The sequence below is a fragment of the Camelus bactrianus genome, chromosome 4 (assembly GCF_048773025.1).
Source record: "Camelus bactrianus isolate YW-2024 breed Bactrian camel chromosome 4, ASM4877302v1, whole genome shotgun sequence".
Classification (NCBI taxonomy): Eukaryota; Metazoa; Chordata; class Mammalia; order Artiodactyla; family Camelidae; genus Camelus; species Camelus bactrianus.
The window spans coordinates 36,144,871-36,168,098 of NC_133542.1; the positions used below are offsets into that span (position 1 = coordinate 36,144,871).

The following is a 23,228-nucleotide window of genomic DNA, read 5'->3' on the forward strand; positions in this document are numbered from 1 at the left end:
TTGTCAGCCAGGCACTGCAATAGATACTTTCCCCTGAATTAATCAATTTCATGATTATCTTAAAGACAAAACTGTAGAGGCTCAGAGAAGTGAAGAGTCTTGGTCCCACTAACCACACTGTTCCCTCTAAACCACATGTAGATCTTCAGTTCCTTTACAGACCAGGAGATGGTTAGATGGAAGACAGAAGATCCTGCCTGACTCTAAATTTATAAAGGGTATTATGGTTAGTTTTACTGCTGGACATTCTTGTCCAGCTCAGCCGGGCATTAAAATCCTTCTGACAGCTGATCAGATTATTTCCAGGTGAGTCCTCTAGAACTCTATAGTAGACAGAGATCAGAAAAGGCAGCAGCATGCAGGAAAATGGGGTGTGTGGTTTGAGAAGAGAGAAACAAAAGGAGTGGCAAAGTTCTTTTACGATCAGGCATGTGCTTCTGGAAGGGGTGAGGGTATACTGCAGAGATATGGGAAACAACCTCTGTGTCTGAGATAAAGAAACAAGGAGACTGGGAGAATGAACTAAAAAAAAAAGAAAAAAAAAGAAAAAGTAAAAGAAAAAGAAAGATACTGTGTATCCTCAAAACTGTAGTGAGGCCTGAGCTACTGGAGACACTGGCTTGTTATTTCCCATTCAGGCAGCTCAGCTGTAAGTCCAGATATAAAGCAGGGTCATACTGAAACCCAGCTGCTGCCTTCCAGCTCAGCAATTCAAACAAGAAACCAGCATACCCATGGATCCACCTCCAAAGAGTGCCCAGATACTTTAGCTGCGTGACTCTCACTAAAATCCACAGGAGGAGCAATTACATGTTTCTGTAGCACTTTGAAAATGCGCTCCTCCACTCATGGGCTGCAAAGAGTTGCACCGTCCTCATTTCAGGCTTTCTACTCGAAGAGGCTCACCTTCCTCTGCCGTGTCCTGAGGGGACTGTGTACCATTCAGACACAAGGCTTACTGGTAATGGGAAAGGCCCTTGAGTTCTGAAAGGGGTTACCCGCTTTAGAAACCACCATGAATCCGTGGGATGATTTAAAAATATGTTCAAAACTTATTTGAAAAGGCTTCCCTTAGTCTGCCTGGATTTAGTGACTCATTTCTAAGTAGAATAAAGCAGAAGTGATGGTGTGTGACTTTCAAAACTAGGTCATAAAAGGGATCCTCTCAGCTCTCTCTTGGATCTCTTACTCTGGGGGAAGCCGGCTGCCATGTTAATCGGGCAGCCTTCTGGAGAGGTCCACATGGCGGGAACTCCAACCAACAGCCATGTGAGTGAGTCATTTTGGAGGAGAGTGCTACAGCCCTATTCATCCAAGGATGTAGCCCCAACTGACACCTTGACTGTGACCTTGAGAGAGACCTCGAGCCGGAACTACCCAGATAAGCCACTCACAAATTCCTGATCCACAGAAACTGTGAGACGACGAATGTGTTTTTAAAACTATGAAGTTTTGGGAGGTAATTTGTTACACTGTGATAGATAACTAATATAACAGTGTATTACTACCATCTTTTTTGAGACTTCAAAACATATTTTCTTCCCTCTATTCTGGATTCATTGGTGCATCATCATTTCATGACCTCAAGCCTCCTTGGGTCCTCTGAGCTGCCTGATACTCCCTCCTTGGGCTCTGATCAGTCCTGGCTCTGGTTCTCCTTTGGGGCTAGGACTGCTACCCTCCACTCTCCTCATAGTCTTACCCCAAACACTATCCTTCCTCGTTCTGCAGGTGATCTGACTCCTGTGCTTACACATCTGCCAGTCAAGTGACCCTAAGCAGGTTATTTACCTTCTGTGTCTCAATGTCTCTATTTGTAAATGGAGATTAATAATGATTATAACTCCCTCATTGGGGCATCATAAGGATTAAATGAGATATAAAACTCAGGAAATGATCCACATAGGAACTCATGTAAATGATGGCTGTTTTTATAACGGAGAAGCAAAGTATTGCAATAAGAGATAAGAATATGATCTTGGGAACTGGGTGGCGTAGGTTTATATCCCAGTTACATGATTCATTAGTTTTGTAACACTGGGCAAGTTACTTAATCTCACTGTGTTTAGTTTCACCATCAGTAAAATGGGAAGAATGATAGTGATACTAAAAATAACAACTTCTGAGTGCCATTGTGAGAAGTAATGACTATCTGTGCAGAGTGCCTAGACAGATGCTGTTACTTATCAAGCTCTACAAAAGTGTTGATATTATTATTGTTGTTATTATTTCAGGGATAAATGATAAACCACCAGTTAACTTCAACTTCCTGCCACCAACGCTTTGCCTGCATATTCCTTCCTCTTCTCCTCTGGTTACCAGGGTACAGATGGCTCATCTCCCCGTTAGCTCTCGGCCCCATCACTGCAGAGCCACTCTAGGACTTATTTCATCAATTTTTGCCTCTCCATTCCTAACTCCATTTCTACCATGAACATACAAGCAAACTCAAGTCTCTCATTTTGAAGAAAAAAAATCCCTCAAATTATGGCTCCTTTTGGCTACTCATGTCCCTGATCCTCATCCAAGCCAAGCCTCTAAAAGGTAGTTTCTACCTTCCATCTCCACTTCTTCTTTTCCCTCTTCAACCCACTGAAATGTGGCTTGCCACTTCATCATTCTTCTGAAACAGCTTTGACCAATGATGCCAATGATGTCTGTCTTGATAAACTGGATGAACACTTCTAAGTCCGTATCTTCCTTAGCCTCTCAGTTGTACTTAGCATTCCTTTCACTCCACCCTTCTGAAGCACACTCTTCCCTTGGCTTCCATAACACTCTCTGGTTTTGCTCCTATCTCTGGCCCTTCCTTTGGTCTCTTTGGCAGGCTGCTTTTCCTCTGCTCAGTCATTAAATATTGGCTATCACCAGGATCCAGGATCCAGGATATCACCAGATCCTCCTTTTCATCAATCTGCATACTCTCCTTTGGTGATCCCATCCACTGCAATGGCTTTAATTGTCATCTGCATGCAGATGCCTTCTGAATCTATGTGGGCAGCTAGATCTTATTCCTAAGCTTCTACCTCATATACCCACTGTCCTGCTGGACATTTTCACATAGATATTTCAAAGGGACTTTGAAATCAACATGTCCAAATCCGAACTCAACACCGTCTTTACTGGAACTATATTTCTCAAGTAGTTGAATGTAGCCCTGAACTTGAGTGTGGTCTAGGTTTAGCTAGCACTGGCTCCTTTGTAACTGTACAGACTTGGGTGGGTCCCCTTATCCCTGAACTTTTCTTCTCACATCCTCTGAATAGATCTTATCTAACCTAGTCATATAAGTCTAATAAACACCATGCAAGGACCACTATTGGGAGGCTTTCTGAGCTTACAATATCAAGTCATATTTGGCTTGCATTGGAAGTAAGTGAAAAATTTACTGAGTTGGAACCTGGACTAGAATTATCAATCAGTTGTGTTATTAAACTTTATTTTCCTTGGCTTAAAATATAAAATGACATCAAAAGAACACTTTCCAATTAAATGTAATAATTCTTAAAGATTATACAATTCTGGGAATAAATCTATAGCTCAGGGAAAATAGAAGATATCATTGAATGTCAAGAAAATTTAATAACCACATAAGATGATGTGTTAGAGATCTACCCAAACACAATTTTCATCCTCAAGTTAAAATGAAAAGTGTTTTTTCTTGTGATCATGTCTAGATTTTTAATTTGACATGTGTTTTTTGTTAACCTAAACGTGGGGAAAAGACAAATGATAAAAGCTTCAAAACTGTTCAATTACCTGAAACAATTCTGGTCAGATTGTTTTCTAAAGCAACAATCTAAGTCTGAAATGAGTCATATGAAAATCACATTTCATTGGAAGTTCTTTCTTGACTTTCCACTGGTGACGCTTTCATAATAATCATTGAACTACTTTTGAGTTCAATTTACAGGCATAAGATATCTTCCAGTATCTCAACTAACAATAAAAATATAGTAGCATTAACTATTTTCTGTAAATGACTTGGCATACTACTAGTTAAAGAGTATGGGCTTTGGAGACACTAGATCTTGGCTCTAAACTTTATTTAGTTTCCTTATGGGATAGTACATATCTCAGAAGGCTAATATATGCAATTATAGAGAGCTTCTTCAAATAAGAGTTCAATAAATTATAATAACTATTATTATGATTATGTTCAGAGAAGCTGTATAAAGATAGAGCAAGTGTTTTCATAGTCCACTTAGAGATGAAGACATCAAATCTTACAGAGTTTAAGTGAGATTAAGTCAATGCCTCATGTTCATGCAAAGTATTATGTTAGTGGTTAACAAGAAACAAAGAAAACAATTTAATCCCCATTTCTGAGGAGTTTTAATTAAGTTTGTGAAGAAGACAGTTGTGAGAGAATTATAATCAGGGATATGACATCATGGGTGAAGTCAGGGAAGATGTCTTGGTGGAAGGGAGACTCGAGCTTAGTTTACTAAAGTGTAGGATCATGGATTGCCATAGAAGAAAGGGGCAGTAGGAATAATATGGAAAGTTCACAGAGGTGGAGTTGCTCTTGAGAGCTGAACAATATTCATTTTCAGGTCTAATGGCAGGACAAAAAATTTGTTACCATCTCAGTATTCACAGCATTATTGCTCATCAAAGTCTGTTGTTTTGATCTATTAATTGAAAAATTTGGCTAAACAGAGTTGAAGGTATTTAAATGTAAAGAATCAAGGCTAGTTCTATCACTCAGTTGGGTGAATCATGCATCTTTCAAAGATGTTAGAGAAGGGCCTCTTCTGCTTTCACATTTCTTTGCCCCATACCCAACATGTAGAGGCTTCACCATCTACCTCCCACCTTGAGTTGCAGCATAAGAAAATAGTTTCATATTCAGATGCCTGGTTTAAAAAAATCCCCTGACTCTAGTCACAATAGTATGATCAAGCTCCGTAACATGAAGAGATGAAGTTGTGGTAAAGTTGTGAACTAGATTAAGATTTATTGCTATATTTTTTCCATTATGTTTATTTCCCCTGAAGCCTGAATTTCACTATGGCCAATCCATCTTCATCCACATTTATTAGAGTACCTTCTTTGTGTGTGACTCTAAGTTGGACTCTGAGAATCCAAAGATGCATGCCTTGTAACTTTAAAGTTTAGTTAAAAGGTAAGACTTGAAGGCAGGTAAATGCTTCAGAATATCTAGAAGCAGACCCTAGGGCAAATTAATCTTTCTTCTTTATTTTTAGGGTGAGTATTTACCTTTATGATCCCATTTCAAAGAGATATTCCAATTCTAAGATGAACAGCAACTGCAATGTCAATAAAATTACTCTAGTAGTACTTGAATGTTCAGATTCTAAAATCTAGGAGACAGTCCCACTGAAATAAAATAATCTAGATTTTCTATCAATTTGGATATAAATCAACAGTAATAAAGTACCTGGCGTAAGATATGGGGCCTTTCTTTTATCCTTGTACTTCTATTTATTTCAAGTAAATTTCCTGTATTTCCCTTGACATTTACTTTGTGCCACTTCAATCTTACTCTGGAATATAGACATAGACTTGACCAAAAATGCAACAAGCCTATGTTTTCAAACGATTGCATTCTGATAGAATTCTGCAGTGGTAAAGAATTTTAATAATGTGTTAGTTGTTTTTCTCTGCTACCTGCCTGATACTAAAAGGTTTCTTTTTTGATGTTTATTACATATGAGTTTGTTTATATAAAATGGAAGAAAAAGGATAGAAGGCACTAAAATAAGCTAGCTATGAAAATAGTTATAACTACTTCAGAAGCTTGCCAGACAACACTTCTACTTGAATGAATTTTCGGGGGATTTTCACCAGTAGTCACCAATATTTCATTCAAATACTTCTTTTTATGAAAGCTTAACATCATATTCCTTTTTAATTATCACATTAGAATAAAAAACACATATAAAAATGTCCCTCAAACTATGTCATAAATCTTGTACAACAAAAACAGCCCTTTTGCACCAAATAATTTACAACTTGAAAAACAAACTCTATTATCATAAAAGAGCCTAAGCAATATTAGGTATATTCTGGTTCCCCAATTTTGAGGGGGGAATATGCCAGAGTGGTTGACATTCAACAGAACTTGGTCAAAGATTAACTGGAAAACTAAAATATAACTGTTTTCCTGGTGCTCTCTACAACCTGCCAGTTCTGTTTCCTTTTCTTGGTCTCCCTTAGATCTCACTTGGGTCTTTGTGAGCCGTGGCTTGCCTTTATTGAACCCTGTGAGCAGGGACGATGAATGTGCACATTTTTCTGGATTTATGTGTGGCTTTTTCTACCCTCTACACTGGGATTTTCCCTGGGAAGGCAGACTGTGTAAGTCAGTCCCTTTGGCACAGGCACACACATACGTTCCTATTGGCAAAGAACTGGTGAGAAACACAGGGAGAAAGAAAAGGAGAGTGAAAAAGAGGAGCCCAAAGGAGGTGGCATCAAAGAAAAAAAAGCCAGAATTGGAGGAAAATGAATTAGGGGTGATTCCTCCTATGCAGCAAGGCAAGAAAAGTATTGTGTTTCTGAAATCACATGGAATTAGAAGACAAACAAACAAAGCGACACAGAAAGGCAGTAGGCCAGCACTCTCTACAAATGTTTAGGCAACTGAGGTAATTATATAGTCACTCTATCTTGAATAAAGGAAAAAAACAGCTTCCATTTATTCATAATTCATCTGAGTGAGAACGTTCCAAAATGCCCCCGCCCCAACAAAGTTAAATAACAACTCAAGTTTCAAGAGAGCTGGAACTATGAACATTTAACAATGACTACAGAATCATCACACTTTAAATCGTTAATTCGTTTGTTAATGAAATGAACTACCAGATGCTTTTGGTACTAGGGGCATTTTAATGTATTCTAATTCTTTAAGAACTCTGTTTGTTCTAGTTCACAATCGATATATATTCAAAAGCCAACTTGGAATCTAAGGCAAGTGTTAACCCAAATATATTCTATCAAAGACTAGCCCCAGATATGCTGAAAAAAATTAATATTACTTTCCTAGTCAGTTCTGCCAACATAACACTTTGGGAACTGCTGTTTGAGAAATACGGTTTGTGTGTGATATAAAACAGCAAGTAAATTTTAGTCAAGAGAACATTATTACACTGATAACACTATCTCATTCCTTATTCTACATATTCTGCATAAATTAGTGTTTTCACATGTAATTTGGTAGTATAGATATGGGACATTTCTTTTCACTTAAAATGAAGGTTCTGAAAGATTCAAAGAATGTTTGTTTACTGCTTACATTTCATGATATGTGATTTTTTTTAATTCGAAGTATTTTGCACTGTGTTAAAAAATTGCACATATTGTGTTGCACTCAAATAGAATGGTTTCACTATATTGCCAAACAATAGAAGAAACAGTTTAGGACCAGTTACCTCTCAACCTGTTTGATTTTTTAGAAAATTTTTTGGTTCAGACAGACCTCATGCTACTTAGAAAAAACTACTAAGTACATTTATTATACTCAGTGGCAGGTCTAGATTGAGAAGGGAGGATTGTATCGATCTGATATAGAGAAGCACTGATAAATAATGACTAAAATTACTGGGAAAAAAGAAATGAATAATGCATGGCAATCTGTGTACATAGTTTAACTTAACGCCTATCAATGGAATTTCAGAAAGTATTACCTAGAGGAAAAGTGTTGTTAGTAGGAGAGAAAAACCCTTTAAGGGAGGCTGGGAATGACTTGTTTGTGGTTTTCAACAAATAAGCAAAAAGGAGACCCCGGAAGGAATGGAAATGAGACTCAGAGAAAATAAGACCAAATTCTCTTTGGCAAAATTATCGATTGATTGGTCAGTGTGTGGCTCTGGACATCAGAATAAGGAGATGCTGACACCCTGCTGAGTTTGGTCAAGGGCTTCTGAGTAGTTCCAGAGGGAGTAATACAGATCCCACGATGCCCACTCCTCACCCAAGCATTTAGCAAGAGAAAGGCCAACCAGGGAAGCCCAAGTCTGAATGGGAATAATCTCCCTCTGCAGCCTCCTGATCTGGGTGAAGGGCACTGAAATCATAAAGAAGCTGGAGACCTGGGTGAGGAGAGTCCTCATTTAATATATCAGTCAATGAGTTCATGCTGTTAATTAATCTTAACATAATTGTGCCAAGAGCACTTGCAAAATTTGATGGGTGGTAAAAGACCACTGCTTGATTCAGACCAAGAGGGTAGCTGACAAGTCTTCCTTAGGACGTTTCTTGATCATGAGAATTGACATGGAGTTCACATAGAGAGATTCTGGAAAATAAATGGCTTCCCATTAACTATTCCTAATGTCAGTTTCGTTTTGGGAAGTGGGGACTGACAAAGTAGTCTAACGTGCATATTTTGAATTCTAATTTTATTCTACTCTTTTAATAACACCTTTATGAGAAGTCACATTCAGGGGCAGCCCCCAGGACTTACATCTCTTCCAATCAGGTCCTCCTGGTTTTCCACAATTCCCCAAGGGGCGATACCAATGGTACATATCTTCCCTCTAGACTTAGATGCATGGTCTTTCAAGGCATCTCCAACGTGACGAATAACACCTATAAGAGGAAAAAGAGAAGTATTACTTTTGTCTTTTAAAGCAATTACTTTCTATTTTTCTAAAGGAAATTATGATAACAGTTTTTTCCTAAATATAAACACTTTACACAAACTACATGTGTTTAGGAGGGAACATAAAGTTGGAGCTCTAATGCTACATACATTTGCTGGACTTGTACATTAACACTAGCAATGCATTTCTTATTCTATCTCATATGAAAAAATGCATACAATGCCTATAAAAAATAAATACAATTCTTTAAACTTAGAGAATCTTTTTCTTGTATTACAAGCATAACGATGTGTTAGTATAGCTAAGGACTAATAGCATAACTATATCCTATAAAAGCATCATATGTAATATTATATTAAATCTACATCACAGTTTGTGTATGAGTTAGGGTCATTCAAGTAGAGTAGTTACTTAGCTCAGATTTTGTTCATCTTGATTTCACCTTCTTATTTATGGACATATAAAGTGGAGACTCTGCTTGTAAAGAAAATGTTGATCTATTCTGTGGAAAATTCATGTTAATAATATATAAATACACCTTTTTATCTTCATCATTCGAATATTATCCCATTCTGTCATAATGGCCTCCTCCATCACCATGAGAGAGGAAAGTCAGTTTACAAGATGGTGGGGAACCTACCTCTTATCTTTTTCTAAACCATTTAAAGAAGACACAGTTTCTAATCTTTCAAATTCCCTCTCAAGTGATCACTTTAACAGAGGATATAAAATATATTTTCTAAGAAAACATGTTTCCACCCATTCTTCAAGGAAAAAAAATCACACCTCATGCTGCCTCCTATATGAAACCTGAGTTGGACTGGATTCCTTCACAGTTAAGATGAATTAACAAGGACTGCAGTTTATACATTTTGAATAGTTCAGTATGTCACTTCATAGTCTTCTGTGATTCATAACTGCACGTGAGGCTGTCTCTTCTCAGAGTAAAATTCGTGGAGCAGAAGGTTGGAGGTCAGGGTTGCACTCTCTCCGTGTGCTTCAGGTGCCAGCACAACATCAGGGCTCAGAAACCGTGTACTCAGCTAACAAGCACACAAAACACACTAGGCAATTTAATCATGGAGCGTGTGAACAGGCATGGGCGAAGAACTCAATTCTGCAATATTCGTAAGATCAAATGGAAAGAGCTTTCTTTAAAGAAATCAAGTAACAGAATAGTGCAAAGAGCCACTAATCCGTGTTGAGCTGCGCTGGGAGTGTTGAGAAGAACATCAATTTCACTTACTAGCTTATGTATGGATCTTCCAAATGAGAGTACTGATAAAGACAGACAAACACAAGAGTAAAGCTGTGAATACTAGCATTAAATTTTTTCCTATTTATATGCAAAACTCCTTTAGGGACCAATCCTGGACAAGAAGTTTAACTTCATGGTAGTGCCTCCCTCCATTGGCCACAATTCTACCGATGCCTCTTACCCAAGCTGAGTGTGCCACCATGGGAAACTCACTTTGGGTACTGGAGTGAACACTATGCCTGGAGAGAGGCAGAAGTGAACCTTTTGGTTTACAATATTTATGCTATAAATTCTTCTTCTGCTACTGGATGCATTCCACAAAAGAAGAAAAACAATAAGCAATGTTCCGAGTTTTCTGAAACAGAAGATTGATTAGAATTTCTTTAAGAACCTTTGAGTTGGTCTCCGTACAAGGTGCAGGTTTTGCCAGAAAAGCGAAAAACTGAATAATCATAGGTGAATGATGCCTGTTAAAAGCTGTGAATAATGGGGGAGGGAAATAGCTCAGTGGTAGAGCACATGGTTAACACGCATGAGGTCCTGGATTCAATCCCCAGTACCTCCATTTAAAAACAAACAAACAAAAAAAGCTGTGAGTAAAAGTTGGAGCTTAAAGCCTGAACAGCCATGAGAGAAAACTGCTCTGTAGATATTTGATTACTACAAAATAAACAGTAAAGAGCCAGTTGAGCAGGTCACTCTAAGATGTTAGCTGAGACACTGAGTCAGGGTTTCACATGACAAGGATGAGCACAGGTGATGTGCAGAGTTCACTGCAGAGATGAGCCTGTGGAGTTGTGTGCTGAATGTTCACAAATTCTAGGTATTGCAGAGAATTCTGAGTGCAGGTCTTGCTTAAACACCGTCTAAACTACAAACAAATGAATAAACAACATTGAGCTAAAATTTTATTTAAAACTAGTTGGTGGAGGGTTGTTTAGAATGCCCCACCAACTCCAGATGTGTCCACCTGTGCAGACTTTTGAGTCCTGAAACAAGTTTGAATGAACTTACTGCAGCATTAACTGTCTCTTCCCATTGGCACTTCTGACTCTGGCTGGGGAAATACGTCAAAACCAATTTACAGGCATCCATTCCATTATCTGTTGTGCATTCATAATGTTCTGCAGGTAAGTGCTTAACTCTGAGTGCATTTGTAGGAATTGATTTGACAGCTTCCCTGGATCACGATATAGAAACTCATTTGGCAGGCAGAAAAAACTGTTTGGAATTCAGAGTGGGGTGTGTCTTCTGTTAGTGCAGAGTTGAATGAAGGAAATATTTTAAATAATAAACACATACTACTCCAGACTTTGCTGTCACAACATATATATTGCCGATGGAAAAGGCATTTTGCAAAAATTAAATGCTATTAGCATCAAACTTGAAATCACTTAAAGAACAGAGGCAGAGTCTCCAATTTAGAGCAAAAGTTAATCCTTAAAAAATTATTGGATGCCTCTTTGGCAACCTGAGGTACTGAAAATACTCTTGAAATTCCATTAGTCATGTTTACGGATTCTATACAGTCAAGTATTAAATACCACAATCTGTTTCTTATGTGTAAGCAATTCTTCTTGGTTGAGAAATAACATTACAGTTATGTAGGTGGAGGAAAGAGAGAGAATCGCTGAGAGGAGAGATAACCTGTAAGTGTGGACACAGAGGGCAGGTGGACAAGGTGGGGTCGGGGAATGTCAATATATTTAACCTTCGGAGAAAATTATCTTAGTCACAACTTTCTCCTGGCCTCACATTGTCCTTCTCTGTCCCACTTCAATTACCTGTGTTAACCCCTCCAGTGAATATCCATGCTCCGGTTGTCATGGCTGCTTTGATGAGACCTTTTCCAAAGACTTGCTTGAGTTTTGGCTGGAGTTCAAAGTTCTGCAGGCCCCCATGGACGGAGATGAGAAGCTTGGGAAGCTCCAGCTGCCATTCCTTGGTCATCAGGTGTAGGAGAAGATCAGGCTTTGTATCGAAAGATACTCGCACATACTAGAAGAAAAACGGCCATCGATTAGGGAGACAGGGCGGGGCTGGCTGGGGCTGCTGCTCTCTGTTGATTGCAGTGATATGTGTAGTGACTTGAAGAAAACATCTCATAATAAATTAGATTTTTTTAAAAGGGGCAAATTGATTACTTTACCAAAGGAGCCTTCATTAAACAAAGGGATTCACTGTTTTAAAAAGGTTTTCTTGAAATTGTGAATGACTACAAACTTTAAGATAATTTAACTTTCTAAAATGCAGTGTAAACACAGCACTCCCTGGAATGAGTTCTTTGCTCAAAGGAAATCATATTTATATTTTACCAGTCTTCGTATTTGTGCAACAGTTCAAGTGTTGCTAATATTTTCAATATAAGTAAACCCTTTATATCAACTGGATCTCAATAGAACTGTTCCTGTGACCCTATTATTTTGAGACTTTTTGAAGAATTCCACAGTTCTACATAATTTAATGAGAATTTTAAAATAAGGTAGCAGCTGGTTATATTTATTTAAATCTATAATAACTGCATACCAAATGTTTTCTTTACCTTTCAAAGAGAAGTGACAAAAGGCATGCCAATTATTCTTGTAGAATAGTTGAAAAAAATTAAAGTGTACAGCAGATATCAAGGGTTTACCAGAGGCAGTTGGAAATAAAGTTATGACACATCATACAAATAAAATACTAAAAATATATATGATGATAAAATCTATATAACCACATATATAGATATCCATTTAGGTCTCAGTTTCATTAAATAAAGATTTTGTCTCTAGCTGAAAACAACTAGAATACTGGGCAAACGTACTTGAACGCCTTTGAAATGCATGGCTGAGTTGGCATGAAAAGAAGGAATATTCAGATTCCTAAACCAAGGGAGGTTGGAACCTCAGGTGGTAAGGAAATACCAAGGCAGACTTTGGCCCTGAGGGTTTCTTCTAAACCTTGGAAGAGCTGGAGCATCTGCTTTTATAGCTTTAGCAGTGTGAGGGAGTCTAAGGGGAGACCCCACACAAAGCTGGGATACTTCAAAGGGCTCCACTCTCAAGTGTAAGCTATATTTAATATGTTGGGAAACGTAAATGAAAAGCTTGAATATATAAATAAGAGGCCAGAGACTATTAAAAAAAAATGCCCACATACATTTGAAAAAGAATGAAAACTGAACTTTTAGAAATTAAAATGTAATAATTTAAATGAACAATACAGTGGATAAATGAAACTAGCCATCAGATGTGCTAACTATAGATTCAGAGAAATAAAGCAGATACAGCCTAGAAAGATAAAAGAATTGAAAACAGAAGAAAAACTGAGAACTTTAGAGGAGATAACCAGAATTCTAGATAGAAATTAAAGAGACCATGGGGAAGAGGAAATACTTGAAGAGAGACTGGCTGGAAATTTCTCAGAATTATTAAAAGATACGAATTCTCAGATCCAGGAAGCTCAATGAATCCTAAGCAGGATAAATAGAAGGAAACCCCACCCACAGACGTCTCATAGAGCACACTAAAGGGAGGGAGAATGTCTTTCCAAAACAGCTAGAAAAGAAGACAGATCACCTACAAATAAATGGTCGTTAGACTGAAGGCTTATTCTTCAAAAGTGACAATGGAGATCAGAACAGTATCTTCACTGTGCAGAGAAATGAGCTGTCACTGTAGAATTCAGCAAAAATATCTTTCCAAAATGAAAGCAAATGATAGACATTTTTCAACTACCCAAACTGAGAAATTTACCTCTATTAGATTTCACTCAAGGAAATTTTAAATTACGTGTAGGAAGCAGAAGTTACATGATCCCAGATGGATGATCTGGGATACAAGAGAAAATACTACTCAAGGACATTAGCACGTTCATGGTAAATCTAAAAAAGTATTGGTTGTAAAATATGAAATGATAAGAGTGTCTAACTTATGGTGGAAAGGGATAGAACTAAAGCACTATGTAATATAAAAAAAAGCGCTAGGTTAATATAGCATATAAATTAGGGAGTAGTAATCAGAGTTAAAGCATTTTAAAGTCTATATATTGTGTGGGAGAGAAAAGTATTGATTAATTCTGGAATTTGTTAAATATTAATGTTGAAGTTGCATAACCACAAAAAGAGCAGACTGGCATGTAATCATACAAACATATGCTTTTAGGTGTATAAATAATTAAGAGTTATCCAGGAGATGACAGTTTATTGTAACATTTTTGGTTCTGGGAGACCCCATTGTTGCAGAAACCTCAAAAATTGTATGTCAACTTTCTTTGTTAAAGTATATTTTAAACATATTTAGCTGAAATGTGAGGCAAACATAGAAAATATTAAAGTAGCTTGATAAAATAAGCAGGTTTGTCAAGAAATACCGAAGAGCTAAAATTTCCCATACACCAAAGCGGTGTTAGAATCTAGTAAGTTGGTTCTATATTGATTTGATCTACTTGGCAAAAATCTATTCTAAAATGGAAAGAGTTAAAGGCTGGCAATTTATATCAATTAGAGTTGACAATATGAGAAATAGTATATTTTATGCACAAACTCTTGCACAGAGGGCAAGAACTTTCAGATACCTATCAACAGAAATCTTCAAAAATGATGTGCTCTTTTATGCCATGCCAGGAGGCCTGGGGCTGGAGAGAGGATACTGCAGTGCTATTTCTTAAATAAAAACATCTTTATTATCTCTTTATTGCTATATGTATCATCTCATCAAATGACTGCTTATAAGAAAACTAGCTAGATAATGAATGCTATATAAAAGAATAAAATATTTTCTGTGCCTGTACACTGAAATCATGCTACTGAAGTAGTTAAAATTTAGTGGCTCTACTAGATTAAACTTGTATCATTTTGATTAATTCTAGAATTTATTTAGTGAAATAAATTTTATTCATTTATTTAGAATTTATTTAGAATTTATTTAGTGAAATAAATTAGAACCGGGATTCAAAAGGCTTCCAAACTATACAAAGCAAGAAGACATAGTGTAAGAGATGGTAAGAATTTGCTTTGCAAGTTGTTGCTCTCTTATTCAATAACTTTAATATATCACTCAATTATTCCTGCAAAAAGAAACCCAATTAAATAAGGACCCACATTTTTCTAAGGTGAAATATAAGTTATACTTTTAAATACAGAAAAACATCTAAAGTATAAAGATACTTCTAAAATTATGTGCCCCTTGCAAGCCTAAATATTAGTTCCTAACATTTCTGAGGAGTTTTAAAGTGCAGTTCCAGGGATTAGGGAAATACTATGAGAATAGTACTGTTTCGAAGAACAAGATAAACAGTGTGATTATGGCTTTTGGAACTTCAAGTTGCCTCACTGAGCATCCCAACTTGGACATTTATTTCATTCAGCCACGTAAATAACATGAGATACAGATATGCATACATTATTAACTTACCTAGTGTGAAGAGAGAGTGCAATTTATACTAAATCACTACAGAGATTGTATAATAATTTCAGTAAGTTTAACGCAGTTAAGTAACATATTATGGAGTTCAATTACATATAGTAATTAATAACGATAACCTACATGCATTTTTAGGAATAAGTCTCACTTGGTAAATAATTTGCTTTGGGGCTTCTAAAGTTACATAAACAATTTACCAATAAGGAACCAATTTACTGATCATGTGAGCAGTTCACTGGAAAATGACCAACAAATCTAGTGATCATGTTAAAATTCCTTTTGAACTAGTCTAATCTTTTTCCTAGTTAGGAAACTAAAAAGTTTGCTTGATACTTGTTACTTAGTTAATAAGTGCTCCAGTAGGGGAATGAATGAATGACCTTAGATCACTGGGTCTCAACTCTCTGTCTTACAGAGGAAGAAACGGAGGATTTCAGTGTCTGGTCTGTGTAAACTCATGTTGTTATACGCTGTTTTTTCTTATTTCTCTCAGCTCTCAATTTCTTAACTACTGAGGAATCCGCCCCCCCCCCCAAACCTACAACCAAATCCCCTGTATTTCAGGCACATATATGCTGTGGGCTTTTTATGTGTCATTTCATGGACTCCTCCCAATAATGAAAAGGCTGGTATCATCCACATCTTACTGAATGGGGACAGTAAGTTCAACAGCTATTAAGTGATGATGACAGGATTCACACCTCAGGTCCTTGCTCTTGACCTCAAAAACATAAATGCCTCCTCTCTCCTTACTTCTCCTTTTCCTTCAACTACAAGCAAACAGTCTGCGAGTCCTGATGATCCATTTCTCAGACAGTGCTCTCAACTGCGCCTTTCCCTTTATTGCTTCAGTTGTAATGAGATTTGGAAATGTTAACCACTATATATAAAAATAGATAAAAACAAATTTCTTCTATACAGGGAACCATATTCAGTATCTTGTAATAACCTTTAATAAAAAAGAATATGAAAATGAATGTATGTATATTATATGCATGACTGGGACATTGTGCTGTACACCAGAAACTGACACATTGTAACTGACTATACTTCAGTTTAAAAAAAAAAAAACAGAAAAAAAAGAAATGAATGTTCTTTACTAGGATGTCAGTTTGAGTTGTGACAATAGTCCTCATGGCTTCTCTAAGCCTGTGCTCTGCATAAGACACCAACTTCCGTCCCTAATTTCTTTTTTTTTTAATTGAAGTATAGTCAGTTTACAATGTTATATCAATTTCTGGTGTACAGTATAATAGTTCAGTCATACATATACATACATATATTCCTTTTCATATTCTTTTTCATTAAAGGTTACTACGAGACATTGACTATAGTTCCCTGTGGTATACAGTAGAAACTTGCTGTTCATCTATTTTATATATAGTTGTTAGTATCTGCAAATCTCGAACTCCCAATTTATCCCCCCAATTTCTTTTTGATCATATTATTTCTCAATTCAAATTGTTACATCATACGTAAACTCCCTTCCTGCCTATCTCAGCCCCCACTACTTGGCCTTACCCTACTTATTTAGAGACATTTCTCCACTTCTCTCTGTATTTGGTTAATGCTAGTCCCCAAGTCCTAGGAAACCCAGTCCCCCCCTACCACTTCATCTACGTAACTCTTCTCTTTCAGTGGCTCTTACTGACTTTTCCTTAGAATGCAAGCTCATGCTGCCACAATATAACTCTCAATCAAATCTCGTCTAATATATATTTTTTCTGGTTGTTTCTTGCATGTGTCAGTTTTTCCCCATTTGCAAGATGTTTGAGGGGAGGGATCATGTTTGACCTCACCAATGATTTTGGATAAGCCTTTCAGTATCGGCTATGATGTAGTTACAATCTTAGAAATAAAAGAGAGCTGAGAAATGTCTTAACAATCATGGGAACTAGAAACCATCTATGTCAATTCTTCTGCTTTACAGATGAGGACACTGAGACCCAGGGAAGGGGAGTGACTGGAACGTCAGAATTAGCTCTCTAATAATTCACTACTCATCTCATCCCTTATAAAAGCTACTGTTACACTGTGCTTCTCAAACTTCAACATGGAAAACTCTCCTGGGGGACCTAAAAAATGCAGGTTCTGATTCAGTAGGTCTGAGATGGGACTTGAGGTTTTGCATTTCAAACTTGCTCCCCAGGGACCACATGAGTAGCAAGGATGACAACTCTGCCTCAGACCAAAGAGTCTAAGCGGTGTGTCTTGTGTTTATCATTGGGCCGAAGGGAAGAAAGAACACTTAATATTTTACATGAAAATCGAAGAAGAGAATGGAGGAAATACTGTAAGAATTACTCAGGCCACGATAAATAGGAAAGTGCAGCCACTGGTAAATGACTCAATTCCAACTACCTAATTCCTTCGACCAGGACGAATTCTTATACAAAGGAACACACTATTAACTATAGCCCACCCCTGGTTATCCAGAAGCTGATAAATAACAAATACTGAGTGTCCCTGGTGCTTTGATGTTGGCCATTATTTTAGATTTATTGTGTCTTCCCTTGGAGAATAAAAGATAAAAAAGAGAGTATTTAAATTAATCAATTTGTTACCTTTTGTCATGTTATAGTTTAGCAACTCAAGGAAGTGGTTTAGGGATAAAAGAATAATTAAAACTATGGGATAAAATAACCCTTTATGATTACCTGGAGATTTCAATTTTCAAATTACATTCTTATACCCTTAAAAATCAGGTTATTCAGTCAGCTCTCCAGGGGCTTGTGATATAACATCTAACTCATGTGCCATATCAGCAGCTTCGAGGTCATAGATGGTTGTCCCCTGAGCAATTAATCAATTCCTGCTAAATGGTCAGTGTGATTTGAAATTAGGAGCTATTTTTGGTTGTCAAGATAAGCAATTTTGACTGTTCACTTGTGAGCTCATTAATTGCTTACAAATAGCAAGAAATCTTCCTAATGTGTGTACTAAATTCTGTCACCTGGGCAGTGCTCCGATGTGGTGATGCGTGCTCCCAGGTGCAGATTTCCTAATCATGGGCAGCATCACACTCTGGCATCAGACTCTCACACTGGAAGACGCCTAATCAACTTGAGACCCTCTCCTGTGAAATGAGAGGGATCGTGACTACCACACAGGACACTATGAAGATTAAATTGTGGGAAAGAAATGGCTGGATGGCAGAAAAACCAATACATGTAAATTGAATAATAGTTATAAGCACTTACTTTATTAATGACTTCTGCATACAACAGGGTCTTAATAACTTGCCTTTAGCTCTTTTATGTGCCCTTCAAACTAGCCCTTTGTTTCTCAACTCTGAGTTACCTGGGAAGTGAGTGGTGCAAGTGTCCATCTTTATAAACAGTACTGTCCAGAAGGAAGATGCTACCTCTTTTCTGGGCTACCTGTCCTGTCCCTCTCCCACAGGCCCTTAGGTCCCTAATTTTAATTTCTAGAAATAAATTGAGCTGCCCACGCCTGCACTTCCATCATTAGTGCCCCTGTCTGGTGGCAGAAAGCCTGTGTGATGAGCTAATGAGATTTAGAAAAGCATCTAAAGAAGACGCTGTATAAAATGGAAGTTAGCTCTACTTGAAGCTGGACTATTTGATCAATTCTTAGATGCTTTGGAGGCCAACGCACACTAGCATGATTTTCACAGGAACATGAAAATTTTGAGTTCCAAGCCACATATCTACAAATGAAGTTTTGTAAGTGAAAGGACAGTAGCGAGCCAGAGCTTTTCTTTTGTTTGAATGAGAGGGTGCTTTGGTAACTAAATTTCCTTTTGTTTAGCAGGTGATTTAACTGCAGTTTTCCCTAAAGCCATTTTACCTGCCTCATCATTAGAAATGTTACTAGTCATTTGCCAAAGCACTATTCAACTTTACTGTGGCCTCAGTGCATGAAACTGGGAGCTCACACAGGGGTTGCCAACCAGACAGTGTCCTTCTCTTTATAACATCCAGGCTGGGTGAAGGATGGAGAGTGGGGAAGCAGCCATTACTGCTTAGAACAGGCTAGGGCTGTTTAATTAAAAAAAAAAAATCTTCCTTTGGGATCCTGAGCTTAAGCTGTCGTGGAGCAATTTGGCTCTGATAATTAATCAGTCACCTCTTTAGCCCTGCATGTTTAAACGAAAGGTAAAATAACTACAGAACAACAAATGTGGCCACACTCGTGGAAACGGTAGATGACAGATCATCCTAATGCTCCCTGCAAAGCCGTCTTTAATTTTTGGAAACAATTAACTGGTATTTGTAAGCAGTGCTTGTTCTGAGTCATGGAACAACTACAGCCAAATCTATTTTAACAGGATTTTTGATGCCTTTCTTCCAAGCCTATAATGGGAAATTTGCCCTGTTCTCCTAGTAGTTGAGAGATGCGACAGCCATCACTTTACTTTCTAATTCTCTGCAGCCCCACTTTGAACGAGCACTTTTAAGGGAAGCTGCGGCCGGGGGAGCATGCTGCAACGGGCTGCTGAGACAGCTGTGCTGGTGCCAGCTTCCCAGGTCCACAGAACCTTTGGTTCTTCAGCAAGTGCTCAGTGCTTCTGGTGGTTCAACACGTGCAACAGCTCCCTGGGAAGAAGATACTTGGAATGCAAATGTAAGGTGTCACTGTTACTGGATTCCCAGTTTGATGACCCACAAAACTCTGGGAGTGAAAATGCCATTGTCATTTATTTCAAGTTGTTTTTGTGATTCTTCAATATTAGATACCAGGTACTTCCAGGTGATGGATGCTAATACGCCAAAACTAAAGGTTTAGAAATAATATAAAACTTCACTGAGCGTATGACCAGGTTGCAGGGGGTACTCTATGAATTTTCTGCCAGAATTATTTTTGTGTAAAATTTTCTAGAGGCAAGATGGGTTTCTTGAGGAGGGTTGGTTCTTTCTTCTTTATAGGCCTATGTTTGAGATCAGAAATGTAAGTGATATACTCTAGTTTTGTCCTGTTTCAGAAAGGCTTTCCAAAGGTACTGCCAGTTCAATGGGCTAGAGGTTAAAGGTGGAAACTGGAAATTAATAAAGCAATTACAAAACTCCTCAAAAACCATACCTTGCTATATAAAGCTGCTTAGCTAGCCATAGTCTAGTGATCAGCTATCTCATTTTGTGAAGTGGGATTTCCTTAATTTTGTATTCAGTGTGTGTCAGTCAATGATTCTCAGATCAAATTTGCATAATGCAAAAAAAGACAATTTGTTAAAAATCAGATTTAATCCTAAAGCATTTTAAGAGAACAAAGTTGCAGATGCGATGCTGCTGACAGCTTCCCCACCCTCCTGAGTATCTCCCTTTCAACCTTCCCTGCTCTCTCGCACGCCCTCATCTGCAATGCTCAGAGAAGGAGGCTTGCATCTTGGCTGATTCAATAGTTAGAGCTCTAAGTGTGAAAATGAGGCATAGGAATAATTCCCTAAATTATATGAAACCTGTAATAAGGGGCTCGACTTGATCTAATAAGCAGAGAAAACAGCAAGAGAAAACCTGAAGAGAATTATGTGGGTGATTTGAGAAGTTTAAATACGAGTCTTTAATTAGGTTATACTTACCTGGTCCGTAAGTCAGCTCAGCATTAATTGGAAGAGATGATGAGTAAGCAAATAAGATTCTGTCTAATTAAGTCCAGCATCACTCCCTTTTTTAAGTAACTTAACAACCTCAGCCCCAGATGAGGAAGGGTCTTTGAGAAAGGACCCAATGTCTGCTGTGGGGTCATCTTGCCATTGCTCTCTAAGACAGTTTTTAAAAGTTGCCTGGAGCCCAGTCTAGTAAGATAATGCCTAAACCAGAGTTTTAGTGTCTTAGTATCTTCTTACTTGGACCTCATGTTCTGATTTTTAAGACACATCTGAATAAAGTACCAGGTCATTTAAAAGCCCAAGAATGGATTTTGTGGGGCATGCCATTTGGTAGGATGTGGCTTGGTGGAGAGAAGAGGAGAATCCTTCCCTCACTGTCAGCTTTGACTATCTTCTTCCCATGTCACAATTTCTCAGTAAAGTGTGAGAGATGCTGGTTTCACTGCTATTTCACTGAGGTTTGTCAAATTGAGGACAGAATATCACAAAGTACCACAAAGGGCTCAGAAAAAGGTTCCACTAACCTGGGGTATAATTTTGCAAGGAACCCTTCCTGCTCACTACTTTTGAATTTAATTAACCTCATCAAGTATTAGTGATTTTATAATTCCACTACGAAGTTTTCAAAACTCTTACACAGAACTACAAGCATAAGAGTAATTAGCTTCCTTTCAAAACATCTACTACAGTCTGTACCAGGCATACATGACAGAAAAGAAATGGAACTGATGGAGAGTCCTAAGGATGCTGAGTTCAAGAACTATCTGTCAAATTATTGGGTGACTCTCAGAAAATAATTTAACTTCCTGGGCTCGAGGTGCCTCATCTATAAAATAGGTCAAGGAATTGGTATTATTTAGTATTTTTAAAACCTGGCTGAACAGTAGAATAACCAGGCTAACTTTTAAAACACTTTGGAAGCCTGGGTTCTATCCTAGACCAATGAAGGAGACTCTCTGGGACTGAATCCTGGGCATGGGCACTTGTAGTCGCCCCACAGGTTATTCTGAGCCTCCAAGCAGAGAATCACTGAACTGATTCCCTCAAGTGTCTTTGGTGACCAAAGTCCTGTGATGTCTATGTGGTAACACAGATACATATCCGAAATTCGGTTCTCACCCAGCCCACAGCATTTTAATAATGAGCCTCTTTTCTCCAACTTTATCTTCTACCAGACTTTGTCAGATTCTGCCTCACATTTTGTCCAGACCACACTGGCATTTTGAAGACCCAAGTGCTTCATTTGGGGCGGTCTTGAGGGGAAAAGTTAATGTTAGACCTTATTTAGAGAAAAAAATTAATGAAGGTCAAAGTTAATCTGCCCTCTAGAATTTTTTCACCACTTTGTTAAAAATCATTTTAACTTTCAAATATTCTTGTCAGGAGCAGGGAACCAAAGATGTATTAAGTCAGTGGACCGGTTTCACTTCAGTCTTGGTGAATATTCAACCATGCCTTCCCCGTCTAAAGACTGGCACTCTTTAACTGACAGCAGTTGCTGATTTCTCCCTTTGATAATCTGCATGCTGGAAACAATAAGAGGTGAAGAAGGCGCAGGCTGGCACAAAAGGACTGTCCCACCTGATAAAACAAGACATCTGACCTATGGACAAACCCATCCCTTTGTCTAGACAGGAGAATCAGAATAATTCAAAGGCAAGTATCCAAAGTGGACAGAATGTTCTTTGTGTCTGGATGAATAGTGGGGACTTCCACTTGTTAAATATTGGTAATATTGTAATAAAAAGGAAAACTGGTCCTTGTTTGTCAGGTTAGACTCAGAAAGGACAGTTTCCCCTTGAAGTGACTGCCATGAGACAGTCTAGGGTAGGAGAGACTGGTTTCATGGGCGTGTGACCAGCCCAGTCACACTGCTTAGAAGGGCAGTGCTTAAGGTTTACGGCTCTGCAGTTGCTGTCCCGAAATTCTTGACAAATTTTCCCTTGAATTTGTGTTTTGTAAGTGAAGTCTGATGGGGCAACGGAGCATGTGCAGAGGGCTTGGAGCCTTGACTCCACATGTGGTTCATGGTCCCACATCCTGCCTCCTGCTGCCTCCCTGGGACAGGATCTCAGCCACCTGCTCCTCCTCTAATGTCCTGGCCAGCCTACCTCCCCTCCCCAGACCTGTCTGCAGCAGCCCACAGGGCAATGTTCCATCATCACCCTCCATCCCTGGCAGAGACCTAGGTGCATTAATTGGAAGAGATGATGAGTAAGCAAATAAGATTCTGTCTAATTAAGTCCAGCATCACTCCCTTTTTTAAGTAACTTAACAACCTCAGCCCCAGATAAAGGGTCTTTGAGTAAGGACCCAATGTCTGCTGTGGGGTCATCATGTCACTGCTCTCTAAGACAGTTTTTAAAAGTTGCCTGGAGCCCAGTCTAGTAAGACAATGCTTAAACCAGAGTTTTAGTGTCTTAGTATCT

At 38.2% G+C, this 23,228-nt stretch overlaps 1 protein-coding gene across 8 annotated transcripts in view; it reads right to left on the bottom strand.

The window, feature by feature from the left end:
- Positions 1 to 23,228, bottom strand: part of TRPM3 (transient receptor potential cation channel subfamily M member 3) — a 259,670-nt gene that overhangs the window by 233,765 nt on the left and 2,677 nt on the right. For all 8 annotated transcript variants that reach the window (XR_012506377.1, XR_012506376.1, XR_012506375.1 and 5 more), the window contains exons 2-3: positions 11,613 to 11,826; positions 8,432 to 8,556 (exon numbers count right to left, since the gene is read on the bottom strand). Coding sequence is in view for 3 of the 8 variants with exons in the window: in XM_074361686.1 (XP_074217787.1) it covers positions 8,432 to 8,556; positions 11,613 to 11,826 (339 nt within the window). In the remaining 5 variants the exon portion in view is untranslated. The remainder of the gene's footprint in view (positions 1 to 8,431; positions 8,557 to 11,612; positions 11,827 to 23,228) is intronic.